This window comes from Agelaius phoeniceus, chromosome 7 (assembly GCF_051311805.1).
Source record: "Agelaius phoeniceus isolate bAgePho1 chromosome 7, bAgePho1.hap1, whole genome shotgun sequence".
Taxonomy (NCBI): domain Eukaryota; kingdom Metazoa; phylum Chordata; class Aves; order Passeriformes; family Icteridae; genus Agelaius; species Agelaius phoeniceus.
In genome coordinates, this window is record NC_135271.1 from 31,520,307 (window position 1) to 31,536,515 (window position 16,209).

The 16,209-nt window shown below is 37.4% G+C and overlaps 1 protein-coding gene across 1 annotated transcript in view; it reads right to left on the reverse strand.

Annotated features, from left to right (window-relative positions):
- Positions 1-1,555: 1,555 nt before the first annotated feature.
- The window catches only part of LOC129122803 (uncharacterized), a 32,684-nt gene continuing 18,030 nt past the window's right edge, over positions 1,556-16,209 (reverse strand). Inside the window, exons 20-35 of the mRNA XM_054636795.2 lie at positions 15,650-15,721; positions 14,721-14,789; positions 14,229-14,297; positions 12,459-12,527; positions 11,347-11,415; positions 10,822-10,890; positions 9,373-9,441; positions 8,596-8,664; positions 7,701-7,781; positions 6,637-6,672; positions 5,487-5,523; positions 4,801-5,358; positions 3,922-4,163; positions 3,282-3,369; positions 3,108-3,197; positions 1,556-1,755 (exon numbers count right to left, since the gene is read on the reverse strand). Of these exons, the coding sequence (XP_054492770.2) occupies positions 1,556-1,755; positions 3,108-3,197; positions 3,282-3,369; positions 3,922-4,163; positions 4,801-5,358; positions 5,487-5,523; positions 6,637-6,672; positions 7,701-7,781; positions 8,596-8,664; positions 9,373-9,441; positions 10,822-10,890; positions 11,347-11,415; positions 12,459-12,527; positions 14,229-14,297; positions 14,721-14,789; positions 15,650-15,721 (1,887 nt within the window). The remainder of the gene's footprint in view (positions 1,756-3,107; positions 3,198-3,281; positions 3,370-3,921; positions 4,164-4,800; positions 5,359-5,486; positions 5,524-6,636; positions 6,673-7,700; positions 7,782-8,595; positions 8,665-9,372; positions 9,442-10,821; positions 10,891-11,346; positions 11,416-12,458; positions 12,528-14,228; positions 14,298-14,720; positions 14,790-15,649; positions 15,722-16,209) is intronic.

A 16,209-nucleotide genomic window follows, 5' to 3' on the forward strand; every position in this document is an offset into this window, starting at 1 on the left:
GCTTTAAAATTTAAAAAACCCCAGCAAACTGCAAATAAGATTCATAAGAAAAAAAACTTGTCCTTTGGTAGTTCTTCCCCTAAAGCTTGTCCCTGGGTTGGCGAGGAGCCCGTTGCACCCATTCGGAAATGGACACCCGCTGGATGAAATTAAGCAGCGGGCGGGAAATGCCCCGACCTCCCTCCGTGAGGAGAGGAGCTGAGGGTTCTGAGAGCACAAAGGAGGGAGGGTGTTTTAGTTGAGGCCAAACTCCGCTTTTTGTTGATATGCTTGACGTTACCATTTGCTCAGGAAAAAAAGCCAAACAAACCACACAAATCCAACTAAAAATGATCAATGAGTGCATAATCTGAGATGTTTGGCCTTGATAAGGGCTGTGGCAGAAATCTGGTTATGTTGTGAGAAGCACATGACACAATGAATGTCATTTAGCTGTGAGGTAAGTTTTTAGTCCTGTAAATGTACCATAATCCATTTTCTGGCCTGGCAGTAAAACCAAAAATGTTTTATTAGAAATAAGCTTTAAAGTATATTAAATAACAGGAAATGCAATATATACAAGCAGATATAAATGTAAAAAGTAATATCACAGTGGCAGACAATAAACTGTGCCATTTAATGTTTTAAACATAAGTTTAAATAGTTAACTAAGGAAGATGAAAATATTAAAATGCATTTAAAAATTAGACTTGGCTTTCAGAAGAGAAACACATTGGAAGGACCATTTTAGACATGAACTAACTTAACACAGTAATGCCAGTTATTGGTATATTCACTCATAGAAATCTGTCAATGTGTTTTAATTGTAATTGTCCTGGATCTTGGCTAGCTAATAAAAACTGAGGAGAGTTTACTGAAAATGAAAAGGATGAAATGTACCTGTGATGTGCTTGGGGAAGGTGGGTAACTGAACCACCTCCCCTTCAGCTTGGTTGTACTGCTCTCTTGGGACCCAGAGAGCACGTAGGCCACAAGTTGATTTGTTGTATTTATCTGTATTGTGTAGTACTCTGCATGTCACTTGGAAGTTGATGTTTTGTGCTTTAGATAGTAAAATACTATTTGTGAGAATAGTTTCATTTAAAAGAAGTGAAGCTTTCATTGCAGAATCCATGCCAAATATTAGATCTCCATAACAAAGGGAAAAGAACTTACATAATGACCAAGGATTGGTTTCCAAAGCAATATATGTAGTTTAAAATAAGGTCTAGTTAGTGATTGTACAATGCTAGTATTTAAAGATCTAGGTGAAGGAAGGGCAACTGCTATGACAAATGCTACACTGGTCTAACTATAACTGAGTAAAAAAGGAAATTTTGTGCTCTTGAAAATGTTGAAAATTTGCTATTTTGTTATAACCCCTACGCCATAGAATAAATACTAAAAGTATTTAAGTATGCTTGCATAGGTAGACTTTTCATAGTTAGTGGGCATGTGACTTCATAATGTTAGCATTTCATAAATTATTTGGTTTGATTTTAGATACGACGCTGGATACTTGATAAAAAAAGCCAAACAATCAATAGCTTCAACCTTATCATTTTTATTGTAGAGACTAATTGCTACCCCCAGAAAAAAATACGCAAGCCTGCCTGCATTCCTGCTCCGACTCAAAGCGGTTGGCATTTCCATGGCAGCCACCATACCAAAACTGAGCACAGGCATTGGCTTGTTTGTCATAATACCATCTGATTGTGTAAACACGGCACGGCCCTTGGTCCAGCCTCTGCTTGCAACGCAGGCCCACAGTACTTTCTAAAATTAAAACAAAAAGAGGAACAGAAACCATTCCGTTTGTAAAAATAAATTATATTTCATAGATTTTACCTTTAAAACTCTTACTTTGGGGTTTTTTTTTCCTGCTAGTCTTACACAATAGTTTAAGATTCACTTTTAGTTCTAAAGATGTTAATATTGAAGACAAGTTATAAGTGCATCTTGGTAGTCAAATAAACTGTTCCTTTACAGGCATGAGTCTAGTAATTCCAGAAATAAAAATATTATGGCTCCACATACGAAAAGAGCGAACTATATGAATATGAGAATTTTAAAATACAGTTTTTGAAATCTGATTACATTCAACCAGTCTTGTGAGCAAACTGAAATTTTAAGCCAAAGAGCTGTAAACTAGTTGCATCTGCTTTTTTTTGCATCTGAGGCATCCTTCTGCAATACATTAATTTTCCTTCTGGTGTGGGAGAAGGGACATTAAATACTCAGAAGAATATAAAACTCTTGTCTTGCTTTTGTATGATATTTGTGCTACTTATCCAATAAAATGGTAGGAATCATGTACATAAGCTTTGAATTTAAAACTCCTACAAATATGGATTAGAGGACTGTGACATACTAATTTAGTCTCACTCACCTTAATAACATCATGAGATAGAAAACAGTTTTCTGTGAAGTTTAAAGTTGTGACTAATGTTTTGTCTTTTGCAACTGGTATCTTGTCACTTTTTTTGAAAAAAACGTTAGTGCCAGAGACTGAATAAGTCATGCCACTGTTCCCAGGAAACATTGGGAACATGTTTCTATCGCTCTCTTCTGTTGCTCCCATCAAAATACACTATTACTGAAACTGAAAATGCCCCAAATATGAACAAAATACATTTGGACATTTCATATAAAAAGAATCAACCCTTTAAGTACTCAGCCATTTATTATACTTAAAATGACTAAACACTGCTTTTTTTCCTATTGCTCCTTTGAAAGAGACAAACATTCTTTCTGTCCAATTCTGAAATCATTGTCTTTGCCTTTAATGAAGTCTCCCCCTCTGTAGACTGCCCCTCCTTGACTGATGAATGACCTGCTGACTGGCCCACCCTCAGGGAGCATTGTGTTCTCCTTTTGATGCCCCTTAGGAGCTCCCTCTCAGGCTGTAGACAACCTTGCTTTTGCTTTAAGTGGAGCAGTGGGATCCAGAACTTGGAAAGACAAGAACTGCAACTAGATCTGTTATAAAATCCTGAAACTACTTCTCTTCTACATCACGGACTCACAAAGTCTTTGGAGAATGGAACAAAATTACTCTGATTTAAAGCCTTGTTAAAAGTTAGTACCAGGCAAAGAGGTAACAAAATGAAAAATGATCTGTTACCCACCGGGTCTTGGTGTGGGGCCTGCAGTTGAGAGAGATGATGTTATCCCTTTATTGGATGGTGGTTGTTTAGATGAAAATAATGGTAACATAGCTGCAGGTGAAAAGAATCAGAATAAGACATTGATTTTTCTTCAGCCAAAAATGAAAATGAAGAAATGAATGACAACAGACATACCTCTAGTGTTTCCTGTCAGCAGGGTTGGCTGTTGTTCTTCATCTTGTTCCTCTTCGTAGGCGTCATAGACTACAGAAGGTACGTTGGTCTGAAATAAGCATTTGATTTTTTTCTTTCCAGATACTGTGAAGTGTTCCAAAGTGAACAAGCCCTCCATGACTTAGAGATTTGCTAGTGTTTTTCCTTTGCATTTACCCTGACTTCAGTGTTAAGAACCAGAATTTCAACTTCTCCTGGTTGGTTTACCAGGAAAGCTGTCATATCTAAATGTTGGATAAATATTTTTTTAGTTGAGCTTTATGGAAGTTTATTTATACACTTAAAATTATAATCTACAATTGAGTTCAATTACTGTTCTTAGACTTAATTATAACTGTAATTGCTTTTAATATTGTTATGAATCACACTGTGGCACAAATATTACTGTATTTAACAAAGGAATCCTTGTAACAGTATCAGGAATAAGTTATAGCTATTAGTTAATTGCCTGCATGCAACATCAGAGCTCTTACTCACAACAACCAGCTCTGAGCATACCAAGTTAAAGTACCTGTCCTGCAGAAAATTAAGGGAAATGGTACAAATTACGTTAGGTGGCACAGAAAGATATCTACTTTAAACTTCTGCTGAATTGTCATACCGGAGCTGATGGTCGAGGAAGATGGCCAGGACTCAGAGGACTTTCTACTGTAGATACTCTAAGTGTCTGTGCTGAAAGTGATTGTCTGTTAACATTGTTCTTCTGAAGTATGTAATGTAAAGAACTTGGAGATACTGACTGGAAGGATTGCCCACTTATACTTGCACCATTTTCATTATGGTTGTATAGTAAGGTGCTATGTTCATCTTCACAAAATTGATTGACTAATTTGGACTCCAGAGCTGTTAAAAAAAAGTAGAAAACTTATCATACTGAGAAATTCAATGTATTCTTAAAATTTGGATTACTTATATATGTCACTAATATGCATGTAATCCAGAACTCCTTCAGGTTGTTTACACACATCTAAGAAGACTATTCCAGACTCTTTGGAGTATGTTCTTTTTGGTCACAAATTTGCCAGCATGTAAGTCCTCTACATGGTAGAAAATACAGGGATCTTCGGTAAGGGTGTTCATCTAAGCTTAGTAATAACTACTAGCTGGTAACAGGAAAATAACTGCTTATCTTGCTGCTGTGAATAACCACATGAAAACGGGTTATTTCCCCAGGGAGCAAACAAGTAGCATTTACGACAATGGGTTTCATTCTGATCTACAGTCAGATTTTCAGTGCATGAGCACTTACTCATCTTAGAAAACTTGTTTAAGCAGCTGTTTTCCTATACTGGGTGACTGACATTCCCCCATTGGCACGTTGCCCCATAATGTGACACCATAAACAAAGGGGATCTGTATCTCTAGATTCCTATTACTTTGCAGCTTCAAAACATACCCACAAAGATAATGCTTCTCTCCCAGCCTGCCCCCCTGTGAGAAGCATCCGATACAAGGCAGAATAAAATGTCTCTGAACGCACCTGGGAGGGTGTTAAAGTCATCAATGAGATACATGTGCTCTCCGTCTGGGTCTGAAGCAATCACATTTAGCTCCTGCACAAACTCAGCCTGTGATGGATCTGAAGTATTTACTATTCCTATTGCGTACATTTCGATGTTTGCTGCGTGGGCCTCTCGAACAACAAGCTCTAGTTTTACAGCTTCCCTCTTGTCTGTTTGGCCATCTGTTAGCACAAGAGCTACTTTCCTCACCCCTGCTCGAGCACCAGCAAATCCTTCCTGGGTTGCTTTGCGGATAGCAGTTCCTGTGTGAGTGCCTTCTCCCATGTATTGCATTTTCCTAATTGCTCGCTTAACATCCTGGCGGGTGGGATACTTGTTGAGCCCAAACTCTAGCCGAACTTCTAAACTGTATAACACCAGGCCAATTCTGGTAGCGTTTCTGCCTACAGTTACTCTGTCTACTAAAGCAGTTACAAAGTCTTTGATAATCTCAAAATTTTCTGGTCCCACACTCTCAGAGCTGTCAATCACAAATACAAGCTCCATAGGAATTTCCTTACATTTAATACTGCAACCTACAAAGGAAAAATAAAAGAAACCCAGATCACAATGACTTGATTTGGCATGTTTTAGGAAAAGAGAAGAATGCAAATGTAATGAAGGAAATACAGAATTTGAACATAAAGATTTCCTGAGTCCTTACCACATATCTCTTTGATTAATTTAATGATATCTTCTCTCTAGATGTGAAAAAAATTAAATATTAAAATATTTTACAATTTACATCTTTCAAATGAGCTATAATATTAACACTAACCAATATTTTGTTTATAATCAATATTTGTGTCCTACAGTGACTTACACTGTAAGTCTTGTGTCCTACAGAGAAAAATATTACTGTTTAACTTCTGAACTTGGGAATGAGTTCCACATGTTACAATAAACTATTTCATATGCATACAAGAATCAATAACTTGACAACACATTAACATCTCTATCGAAAACAATTAATTCCTGTTATTTAAAAAAATATTTTGTGATTAATTGATTCTCATTTAAACTGAAAGGCATATATATTTTAGCATCTGCATAATATGATATCCCTTTTAAATGTTGTGGGAGCAGAGAAATAGACCCAACTTTAGGAAGCATAGGATTGCTTGTAGCGAGCTGACATGTGCCAGAGCACCAATACAGAATGGGAGTTGTCAGCCCTGATGTACCTGGCCCACAATTACCCAGCCTTCATCAGCACACTGCTGCCTTCAGAGCTGTCTGTTCAGAACAATGAGAGCTTCTGTGACATGTGAACAAAGTGTTTCTCAAAGCAATCATTTGTTACATATTTAGAAGTGCATGACAGGACTCATCTGGCATTGAATCAGTCTTTCAAATACAACCTTTTGCTACTGCTTCTCAGCTTTCATCATATACTGTAGTAATATTTATATACTTTACTGAATTTGACTCAAATGTGGTACAGGCTTAGCAGAAATATAAATAAGTTCATAGCATGATAAACCATGACAAGTTTGAAGATCTTTGCTCTTCATACTCTTAAATACTTGCAAAAAAACCTTCCTGCAGCAAGTACACACCTGGGTGATCTAACACTAGCTATAAAAGAACATATAGCAGCAAAATACCTGAAGTCACCAGGAACTTTTAATTCCATTTCAGCATAAAGTAGATGAGAAAAAATCAGAAATCTTTGAGTTGGTTTCTTTCTATATTATTGCTGAGTCAGTTTCTAATCAGAAAGCTCTTTCCAAAATAATTAAAAGGCTTAGTTTCATCTGATAGTGTTGTTTATATCTTGCTGTAATGGGATTTAAATAATGGAATTTGCTTACTGTTAGGCCTTGGTCTCCCTTTGGTCCGGTTTTGCCCTGTAACAGTGATTGCTAATTAAGTTATTGCAATTAGATAGTAACATTGTAATTCAGAATACAACTTCATCAATACCATTATTAGAATAATATTTTTCCAATAGAAAGTTAAACTAGAAAACCTGTGCTTCTAATGCACATGCACTGCCCTGTGCATGTAGTACCTGGAGCGTCCTAAGGTGGTTTATGGGGAGTGGATGACCTCAAGTCTCCCGCTGGGTCACTGACTGTCAGTTGTCTTTCACTGCTGTCCTGGTTTTGGCTGGGATAGAGTTCATTTTCTTAGTAGCTGTTTCAATGCTGTGGTTTGGATTTACCATGGGAATCATGTTGATAACACAATGCTGTTTTGGTTGTTGCTAAGTGGTGTTTACCCAGAGTCAAGGACTTTTCAGTGTCCCATGCCCTGTCAGTGAGAAGCTCCACAAGGAGCTGGGGGGAGCATGGCCAGGACAGCTGACCTGGCCAGGCCAGAGGGATGTTCCACAGCACGGAGGGCACACCCAGCACAGAAACTGAGGGAGTCGGCTGGGAGGGGCCCATCACTGCTCGGGGGTGGGCTGGGCACCCATCACAGGGTGGGGAGCAATCTTATTGGGCTTCACCTGGCTTTTTTATGATTATGACTATGATTATTATTATAGACTATTATTATTATTATAGGTTCAATTATTAGACTGGTTTATATCCATCCATGAGTCTTCTGCTTGTTAGATGGGTTTTTTTACTTTTTTTTCTTCTGATTTTCCTCCCCATCATACCAGTGTTGGGGGGTAGATGACTGAGTGGCTGTGTTGTATTTAATTGCTGCTTGAGTTCATGACAACTGCCTTAAGGAAGAAACCACATCCATGTGGGAAGTGGGGTATTAATCAAGTAAATGTCTTCTTTGAGTTTTTAAAGTTTTTAATAGTTTCAGTTTCTTAAATGTTTCAGATTATATGTAATTAAAGAGAAAGAAGAACACACACTCAGCTTTGTTTCTGAGTGGTTTATGATAACATCTGCGATAAACCTGAGTTACTCACGGGTTCTCCAGGTAAACCAGGGTCACCCACATCACCTTTTTCTCCTTTTTTCCCCTTGTCACCTGTAGCTCCTCGATCTCCCTTTAAAACCATGGTGGTAAGCAGACAGAAATTGTAAGTCAGTTTTTGTTACACCTTTCAAATTTCTTTCTCATAGGCTTTGTGGAATGCACATTAAGGTTGTGACATGAGTTAAGACATCTTTGTTAGAGATCATTTAAATAAATTGGTACTTTGTTAATTTCATTAATAACTTGTAGTGTTGGCTAAACATTTCTATGGGAATAGATAACCTGAAGTGGTTTGAACAATGAAGCATCTCAAACAACTACATGCAGACTGAGGGGTTTTATGGGCTATTGCATGATGGAAATTATTATCTGTGCCTTAGAAAAATAAGATAACACTAGAGAAATAGAAAAGAAATCCTAGGGTGTCGTTAGAATGAACAAAGGGAATATCACTGTGAGAAACCTTTTGGCCCAAAAAAGGTGTTTGGCATAGCAAACATAGGTGTATTAGTGTACCTTGGTTTGATTTTTAGTAGACTATGGGACTTAGTACAGCCTTTCTGAGCCATTGTGATCACATCTAAAAACTGATTCCAGCCCACTGTTCTCTTTTTCTTAACATTGATTTAGTTAAAATATTTTGCATAGCAGATAGGTGAAAGAAATTAATATTAAATATAATACTTGTTTTAATAATAAAAGAATAATATAACTTCTTGTGACAATATAACTTCCAACAATAATATAATCTTCTGGTGTCTAGGGCTCCTTTTACACAGAATTCACATGCCTTCAATGAGAACTGACTGTAAAAGATCATTTTGAGTGTGTTGGCTTCCATCTAGGACATTATCTCACTATTATCTCTGATTCAGACATCATACCTTCTCTCCCAGAAGCCCATCTCCAGGGGGGCCTCGTGGTCCTGGCATTCCTTGAATGCCTTGTTCCCCCTAATGATAAAACAGGTAGTGATATTAACCCTTCGTAATCATTCATCACACTGTCATTTAAAATGTTCAAAGAGAAACTTTTTTAAACTGCATTTTAACAAAGATCTTGAGGCACTCGAGACAATGTAGTGGCTAACTTATATTTCTCAAATACTTCTCCAGTATAAAGATATACAATATTGAAAACACATATGATCATTATTGGATTTAATTTTGATTTGATTGCAATTTTATTTTTTCCCCTCTTTCCATCCCATTTTATACCTTCTCATTTTGCCTTTATTTCTATCTTTTGAGTCTGTCTCATCTGACTGATGCTTTGGGTAAAAGTGCATATTACAAGGCAAAATTAATAGTACTCACATTCAGGATGGAGGCTTTTTCTCTACTGAATAGAGTGGTAGTACACATAACTAATTCAGACTGTTTCTGTGGGCATGAGAGTTGAGGAAGAGGGAGTGGTACTTTTAATTTTGTAAAGTTATCTTTAACTGATAAAAGTTTATTCTTCTTTCCTCAACACACACATGCTTGGGCTAGTTTGCAGCAGTAGACAGAACATACTTTGCAGGTGCTCACATTATCCTTCTCATTTTCTAGCCTGAGGCTCTCTTCATATAAGAAGCAATGTGAAATCTCCTTAACACCGTGATGGTCAGATTGACCACTCAGCACAGGTTAAATATTGAAGACACTGAGTTGTTTTACCTTAGTTCCTTGAATACCTTCACCAGGAGGTCCCAGAGAGCCAGGTGGCCCTGGGCGTCCTATGCTTCCCTAGAGAATGTTCAAAATAAAAATACACAAGAAGTTGTTATACCACTGTGTAATTTCTTGTCCTTCCTCTACCCTCAAACAGGTCTTTTTATAAGTAGTGGGAATAAGGCTGGTTTGCTCTAGCTGAGAAATACTCTTTTTGGCCTTTATCAGATTTTAATAATCCAGTTTATACTTTGAAGGAGTCACTTGGCTTAATACTTAGTGAACATGAATCACCTTGCTGATAGAGATATATGCTGCATTGAAGGATGGATTTTATTGGTGCCACATTGGGGACTCAATTAAAATTTAAGAGAAGATTATTACTGTTTTTTTATCTTTTACCAGCATTACACAGCAAGACCTATACATATACATACTAATGTGGCATTGCAAATAAACACTTGTTGCTAATTTATAAGCTAGTTTTCAATAGAACTCTAGGAGAAATGTTCCCATTCCGTGTTACTCACAGGAAGCAATCAAAACCCACACAGTACATATTAATTTTATGTCTGTACTGCTATTCTAGTAACCTGCATGAAATGCTCAATTTCCTCATTTGTGAGGATCCCATGGACATGCTGTCTCTTGGTACTAGTGCTGCCTGAGAAGGTGCTTCACCACTGCTTTTCTCTGGACCCCGCCTTCCTGCAGTGGGAACTGGATCTCAGGGACCTGTAAGTCACAGTGTGCTGGTAACTCCTTATTATGTTGCATAATCTTTGCATTTGACATTGTTGAATTCCTTTAAATTTACATTCAAACAATTTCTTTTGTATTCATTAGACTTCTAAAACAGCTGTAGAAGCATGAGAATTTCCAGTTTGGGAGGTTTCACAGTGAAAATTGCTTTTTATAGTTACAGTTATTTTTAGGCCTTTGTCATGGTTACAAAATAATTACAAATATAATCCTTTTTGCAGGGATCAATCCTCATACTGACTATTAAATGATTCTTTGATTTATACAATAAAAAAGAGGAATTAATCCCAGAAGAACTCATTAGTAGTGCCTATAGCTGTAACAGTAGTGTAGGCAAGACATAGTAAGTGCTTCCCCGGCCCTTAATTCTGACCAATGCTAGATCTGAAGATATTTTTGCCACTCTGTTGCAGCTAATGTCTGCAGGAGCTAAATGTTTTGTCACTGATCTTCACTGCTTGGTTATCACCTTATCATTTATCATATGCAGCCACAAGGAGGCTATGGCTTATGGCTCGTCACCAGAAATATTTTTGATTTTCTACAAAATAAAGATTATTTGTTGGATTAGTTGTTTCCAGTGAAGACAGAAAACATGCAGATGTCTATACATAATCACACATTTTTATAGTATACTTCCCCCCCCATTTTAGAAATTAGACAAAGAGAAACATAGTTGTTTAAATCTCTTACTTTTGGTCCTGGCAAGCCTTTTCCTGGGGGACCAACGGGGCCAGCTGGTCCTCTACTACCAGGATCACCCTGAAAGCCAATAGTTTAAGAAATAAGTAGTGAATACCAAAGTTTAATGTATCTCTAGAACTCCAAGCATCTGTTACACCCAAATGGGACAAAGAGAAGAGAACTATTGAACTGCACTGTGCAAGTCCAAACAATGCTAACCCAAGGATATTGCTGGCAGGGCAAGGAAGTTATTGGGGATAAACAGTGGCTGGTGGTCTAAATGTATTCAAGTCAATTATCCACAGTTACACAGGAATTACAATTCCTATATTATAAAATTAATTCCAGATTCTCCAAAAAAAAAAAAAAAACCTCAACAAACCTAAACCAAAAAGGATCTACCTTTTATATACTGAGAAGAAAGTTAAAGCTGGATTAAATAGGTATTCTGACTAAGACCTATAGGTAGGAATTGTATCTCTATGAAGTAGAGTATACACAAGCATTTGCTTTTCTAGAACTTGAAGCCTGTACCTTAGGTCCTGGTAGTCCCACTCCATCTGGACCTTGTTCACCGGGAATCCCAGGGAGGCCTGGCAAGCCCTGAAATTGTATGCACAGACAAAATATAAATTTAATTTACAGCTACATTGACTACATGCGTTTGTTAATATTTTCATGGTAGTATTTTAACTATATTGTCTCTTAATGGGATCACTGTGATCTACAACTGGTTAAACTTTACTCTGATATGCCAGAAGTAGTATCAGTAGCATTTACATGTGTTGCATGTCATGCAGGGGTTTGAATGTGTTTGAAGGTAGAGGGGTCTAACATGAAGAGGCAGTTGCAGAAGCAGTTCTTCATTGGGTTGCATAGAAATAGCAGAAGGTATTATAAATCAATTTCCAATTTCCACGTTATATTTGTTAATTTTGGTTCCTCAGTGTGGCAAATGCAAGCACTTTTGCTGTTGTCTTTAGCACAGGCAAATGCAAGTATGTGTGGTCCAAACTCCCTGCCTGTAGCCAGCAATCTTTCTGAGACTTCCTCACTGCACAGGCAGGTAACTGCCAGGGCTGGTGGAGCACGCTGAGAGCAGACTGGATATGTGACCTCAGCATTGCACACGTGCAGGGAAGGGAGAAGAAGGAGCCTTTTCTCTTTGCATCTCTTTGAAGGGATTGGTTATATCTACCAATAAAGGCCTCTGTAAACATTAGTTCTGGCTCTTTGCACACCAGTTGCTTTTTCAGTGGTTCTGGGATGTATATGGATCCAGCTGCTTAGCTAGATTGTATTTTCCTGTTTGGGAATAAATTTTCTATGGTTGGGCAGAAGACAGGACCCTGCAGGAAGATTTTGAGGGAACTGATTGAAACATCAGTGATACTTTGGCAAAAAGAACCCACCTGGAATATGTTACAGGGTGTATCAAGAGAAAAGGACAGGGATGATCTTGTGCTATTTCAGAGAGAGATTCATTTTATTATGTGTTGAAGTGCATTTCCACAGTTGAGGAGTTTTAGCCTTTTAGGCTTTTAGACCAGCAAATCTTTCCTAGCATGTCAGACATGTAGGATAATCCCTTAGGTGTAGCACTTATTTCTTCCCAATTCACATAAAAGAAGAATCTATAAACTTACGGGTGGGCCGGGATAACCATCTCCTTTTTGCCCAAAGGGCCCAGGGGGTCCTGGAAGGCCTTGGTCACCCTGATGAAGGCAGGAGAAACACCTGAGTGAATGCCAAGACAATTGCTAGCAGGAAATTATCCATGAAACTCACTTGGCAAATATATATAATTTGATTTTATCTGTCTATCGGCTAATGTATTTTACTATGTGAATTATTATTTTAGGTTTATTTAATCCTGGACTAAACCAGTGACATTTAATAGTGCTCATCATCTACACTCCTGAGTCACTAATTTTAATATTTTTCAAGACCTATGTCTGTTGTCATTTGTGGCCTACATATAAGAAGAAATTACTTTAGTTGTATTTCTCATATATTTATCATAATTTGTTCTAGAATTCTATTTTCCTGTAATGCTGTGGAACCTCATTAAACCTTTTGAGTATAACAGGATCTTCCTATGGGAAATATACAGCTAAACTCCTTTCATGGATCCAGACAGCTGGAGTATCTCAGGAACAGATTTACCAAGAAAACTCAGAGGACCTTAACCCTCCCAGCCACACTGGGGTGTGCAGCGAGTTGCTCAGTTGCTATAGAATGGATGATCAAGATTGCATTTGTTCCCGTAGCTACCCAAAATATGGGCATTTAAAACAGTGGCAAAAAAAGACCCATGCAAAAATAACTTTAAAAAATTAGGCTATAAAAAGCTTTACCCTCTGTGGCTTTACTCTATATGGTTGTGTATCTAAGAACTAAACAAAAGCAGAACCACAAATGCTGACAAAGACAGCAAGAAGTGAAGAATGTAGTCACAGAAACATGCAGTATTGCCCAATTGAAAGAGCTTTGGGGGGCTCAAGGTTGAGGGAGAGAGACTTGCAACTCTGAGCAAAGGATATGTTTCCAGTTGATTGATTCCTGTTAGATCCCCAGAAATGGGACAACATGAAGTTCTCTGAATTGACTGTTCTATACCAAAAAATTATGTGATTCCATCAGCATAATCTCCTCCTGATGAAAATAAATGTAAAAATCATGAAAACCACTGACTGATCAAAAAGAGATAGAGATTGTCACCTGTTTCTCATGCTTCTGTTACTCTGGTCAGTTCACTCCAAGAACAAGGGATTAGGGATGTATTCAAAAGTACTGTCAAACTCACTAAGAAAAAAAGGTGGTGGAGGGGCAGGCAAGATCCAGTATATTTGGAGAAACACAGGTTTATATGTCCTGAGTTTGTTGGTCTCCAGACAAAATCTTTCCTTTAATGAAGAGTGGCTTATGGAAGTTGAATCTAGGTACCACTGAGGCAGTGGTACACAGAAGCCATTAGAGATTAGCTACATATTCATGTTCTTCTTACACTAGAACCCTGTGTTATGAATGTTATGAAATTAACCCTGAAGTTATGAATGAAGCAAAGGAGCCTGGCTGAGAAAAATCAGCTTCTTGCTAATTAACATGTAGGCTCTTGTAAGCAGGGTTAATGGGGTGTTCTCTCTGAATTCACATCAGTTAGAAACAGTCATTCCTCTCCTGGTTCCCTGCCATCTGAAAGGTTACAGTTACAGACTCTGGAGGATTGATCATCCATGGTTTTCCAGCTCTGCAAATCCTTATACTCTGCCAGAGTTGTAGGACACACACATTAACTGTGGAACAGTTCAGTGGAACACTGTGGCCATCCTAGGAGGTTTGTTGCTGCTTCACTGAAATCCTCCTGCCTTATTTTACAGTTGTATCAGAAATCAGTTTAACAATTTAGAAACTACCTTTGCCCCAGGAAGCCCAAAACCTGGTTCTCCAATTGGTCCAGCAATACCAGGTAACCCAATGTCACCCTGCAATGAAGAAAATAAATCCTCTGCTTACATATCTTATTAAACACCACAGGCTGTGGGTTTCCTTTATATAAATTCATATATAATGAACATAACAGCTCATTTTATTTATTGCTATTGCAAACATTAAAAACACCAAAAGCATAAATAAAAATGAAAGAGTAAATAGAAAAAATACAAAGAATAAACAAATGTGCTTTGATATCCAAAGTTATTCAAAATAAAGAAATGAACAAAGGTAGGCCACACCTCAAGCTGGCATACAATTAATACCAGGGCACAATGGTAGCTAGACTGGATGCAGTCCAGAAGAAGTTTTAGTTGACCTCATAAGGCTGGAATTGTTGACACAAATATTAACATAGCCTACTTCAGTTTTCACCCTGGGTTTCTAAGCACTAGGAGATGGAACATGGATGGTACCTTTGGTCCAGGCACAGATCTTCCAGGAGGGCCTGGCATTCCAAGACGTCCTGGTGCACCAGGCTCCCCCTGCAGTGAAGGTAGGAGAGAAAAAACAATGGATTTTTCTGAAAGTGAGCGTGACAATCACACAGAGAAAACATTTATGCAACAACTTACATTTAATTCCATTAAAATTTGATTAGAATTTCTAATAACCTATTCTATTCAGAGATCAATCTAACTATTTGGAGAACTGATAACTACCATATTCTGTTTTCTCCATGGAAATGAGATTCTTCTCAGTCACTAAACAAACATGTTTTTAGAAATCCCTTTCTTAGTGTATTCAAGGCTTGGTCCACCACACACAGTGCTCAAGACTCCCTGCCCAGCTGGGAGTGTATACTGAAGACATTTATACATTTCTGTTAGAGTAGATTTTTTAAAATGTATCCTTCAGTTTACTTTATGCCTCTTTTTCATTTTGGGGAAATACTCTTGTGTGTATAAATAGCAAAAGAATAAGGAACTGGAGGATAAACCTGGAGTAGCTTTCATTAAGTACTGAGAATTTTAACAGAAACTCCAAATCCGTAAAAGAATATCAGCCATGAGTCAGTGTAAGGGAAAATAAAGTCCTGTCATGTATTTATATGCCATACACCATAATATCTTCTCAAATATTTCAGTATAAAAATACCAGTATATAGCTTTACTTTTTCCAAACCAACAGGGAAGCAATACGGTAAATGCAAAGGTTTTTAAAAAACACTGCTAGTTGTTGGTAGAGATCATGGTGATTCTTGCTGAGAGAAGCCTTTGCTGAACTTTTTTGAAATTATTTTTTTTATAAAGTGAGTTCATTCTAGAGCAGTTGTTTCTGAGATCTGGAACAATGTACAACTTTGGGAGAGTATTTTACACATATAACATTGTAATAAACTCACTTTAGCTCCAACAGGTCCAGGCATTCCTGTTGGTCCTGTTAATCCACGTATTCCTCTCTGTCCTTGATCTCCCTACAAAAATGGAAAAGACATGTCACACATGTCAAATAATTTAAGAATGTATTAACTGAAATCAATTGTAAATGTCAGTGAAAGATAGCAAACATCTATTTGTAGGTGGGTGCATGAGCTGTTCCTATTGCCTTCACTGGCAAGTCAGTTAATTCTGCTCAGGAATTGTCCAGTGTTGGATTTGTACAATTAAAAAGACATAGATTTCATCTGAAATTAAATAAATCAGTTTACCACAGAATACTGTGAAGAAAATAAAAGCCAAAAGGAATCTTAAAGGTTGAATAATTGCAGCTGAAAAGCAAGTTAAGTAATTACATTAAAAAAATAAGAAAAATAATCAAAACAGGAAAATATAATCTGGCTGCTAGTACTTGGTTCTTTTTTTAATTTGAAGGCAAATAGGACAAACTAATTAATCACAAAGAAAAACTAAGAATATTGTAAATTTCTCAATAGAAAATTGCTGTTCAAGCAGATTACTGGGC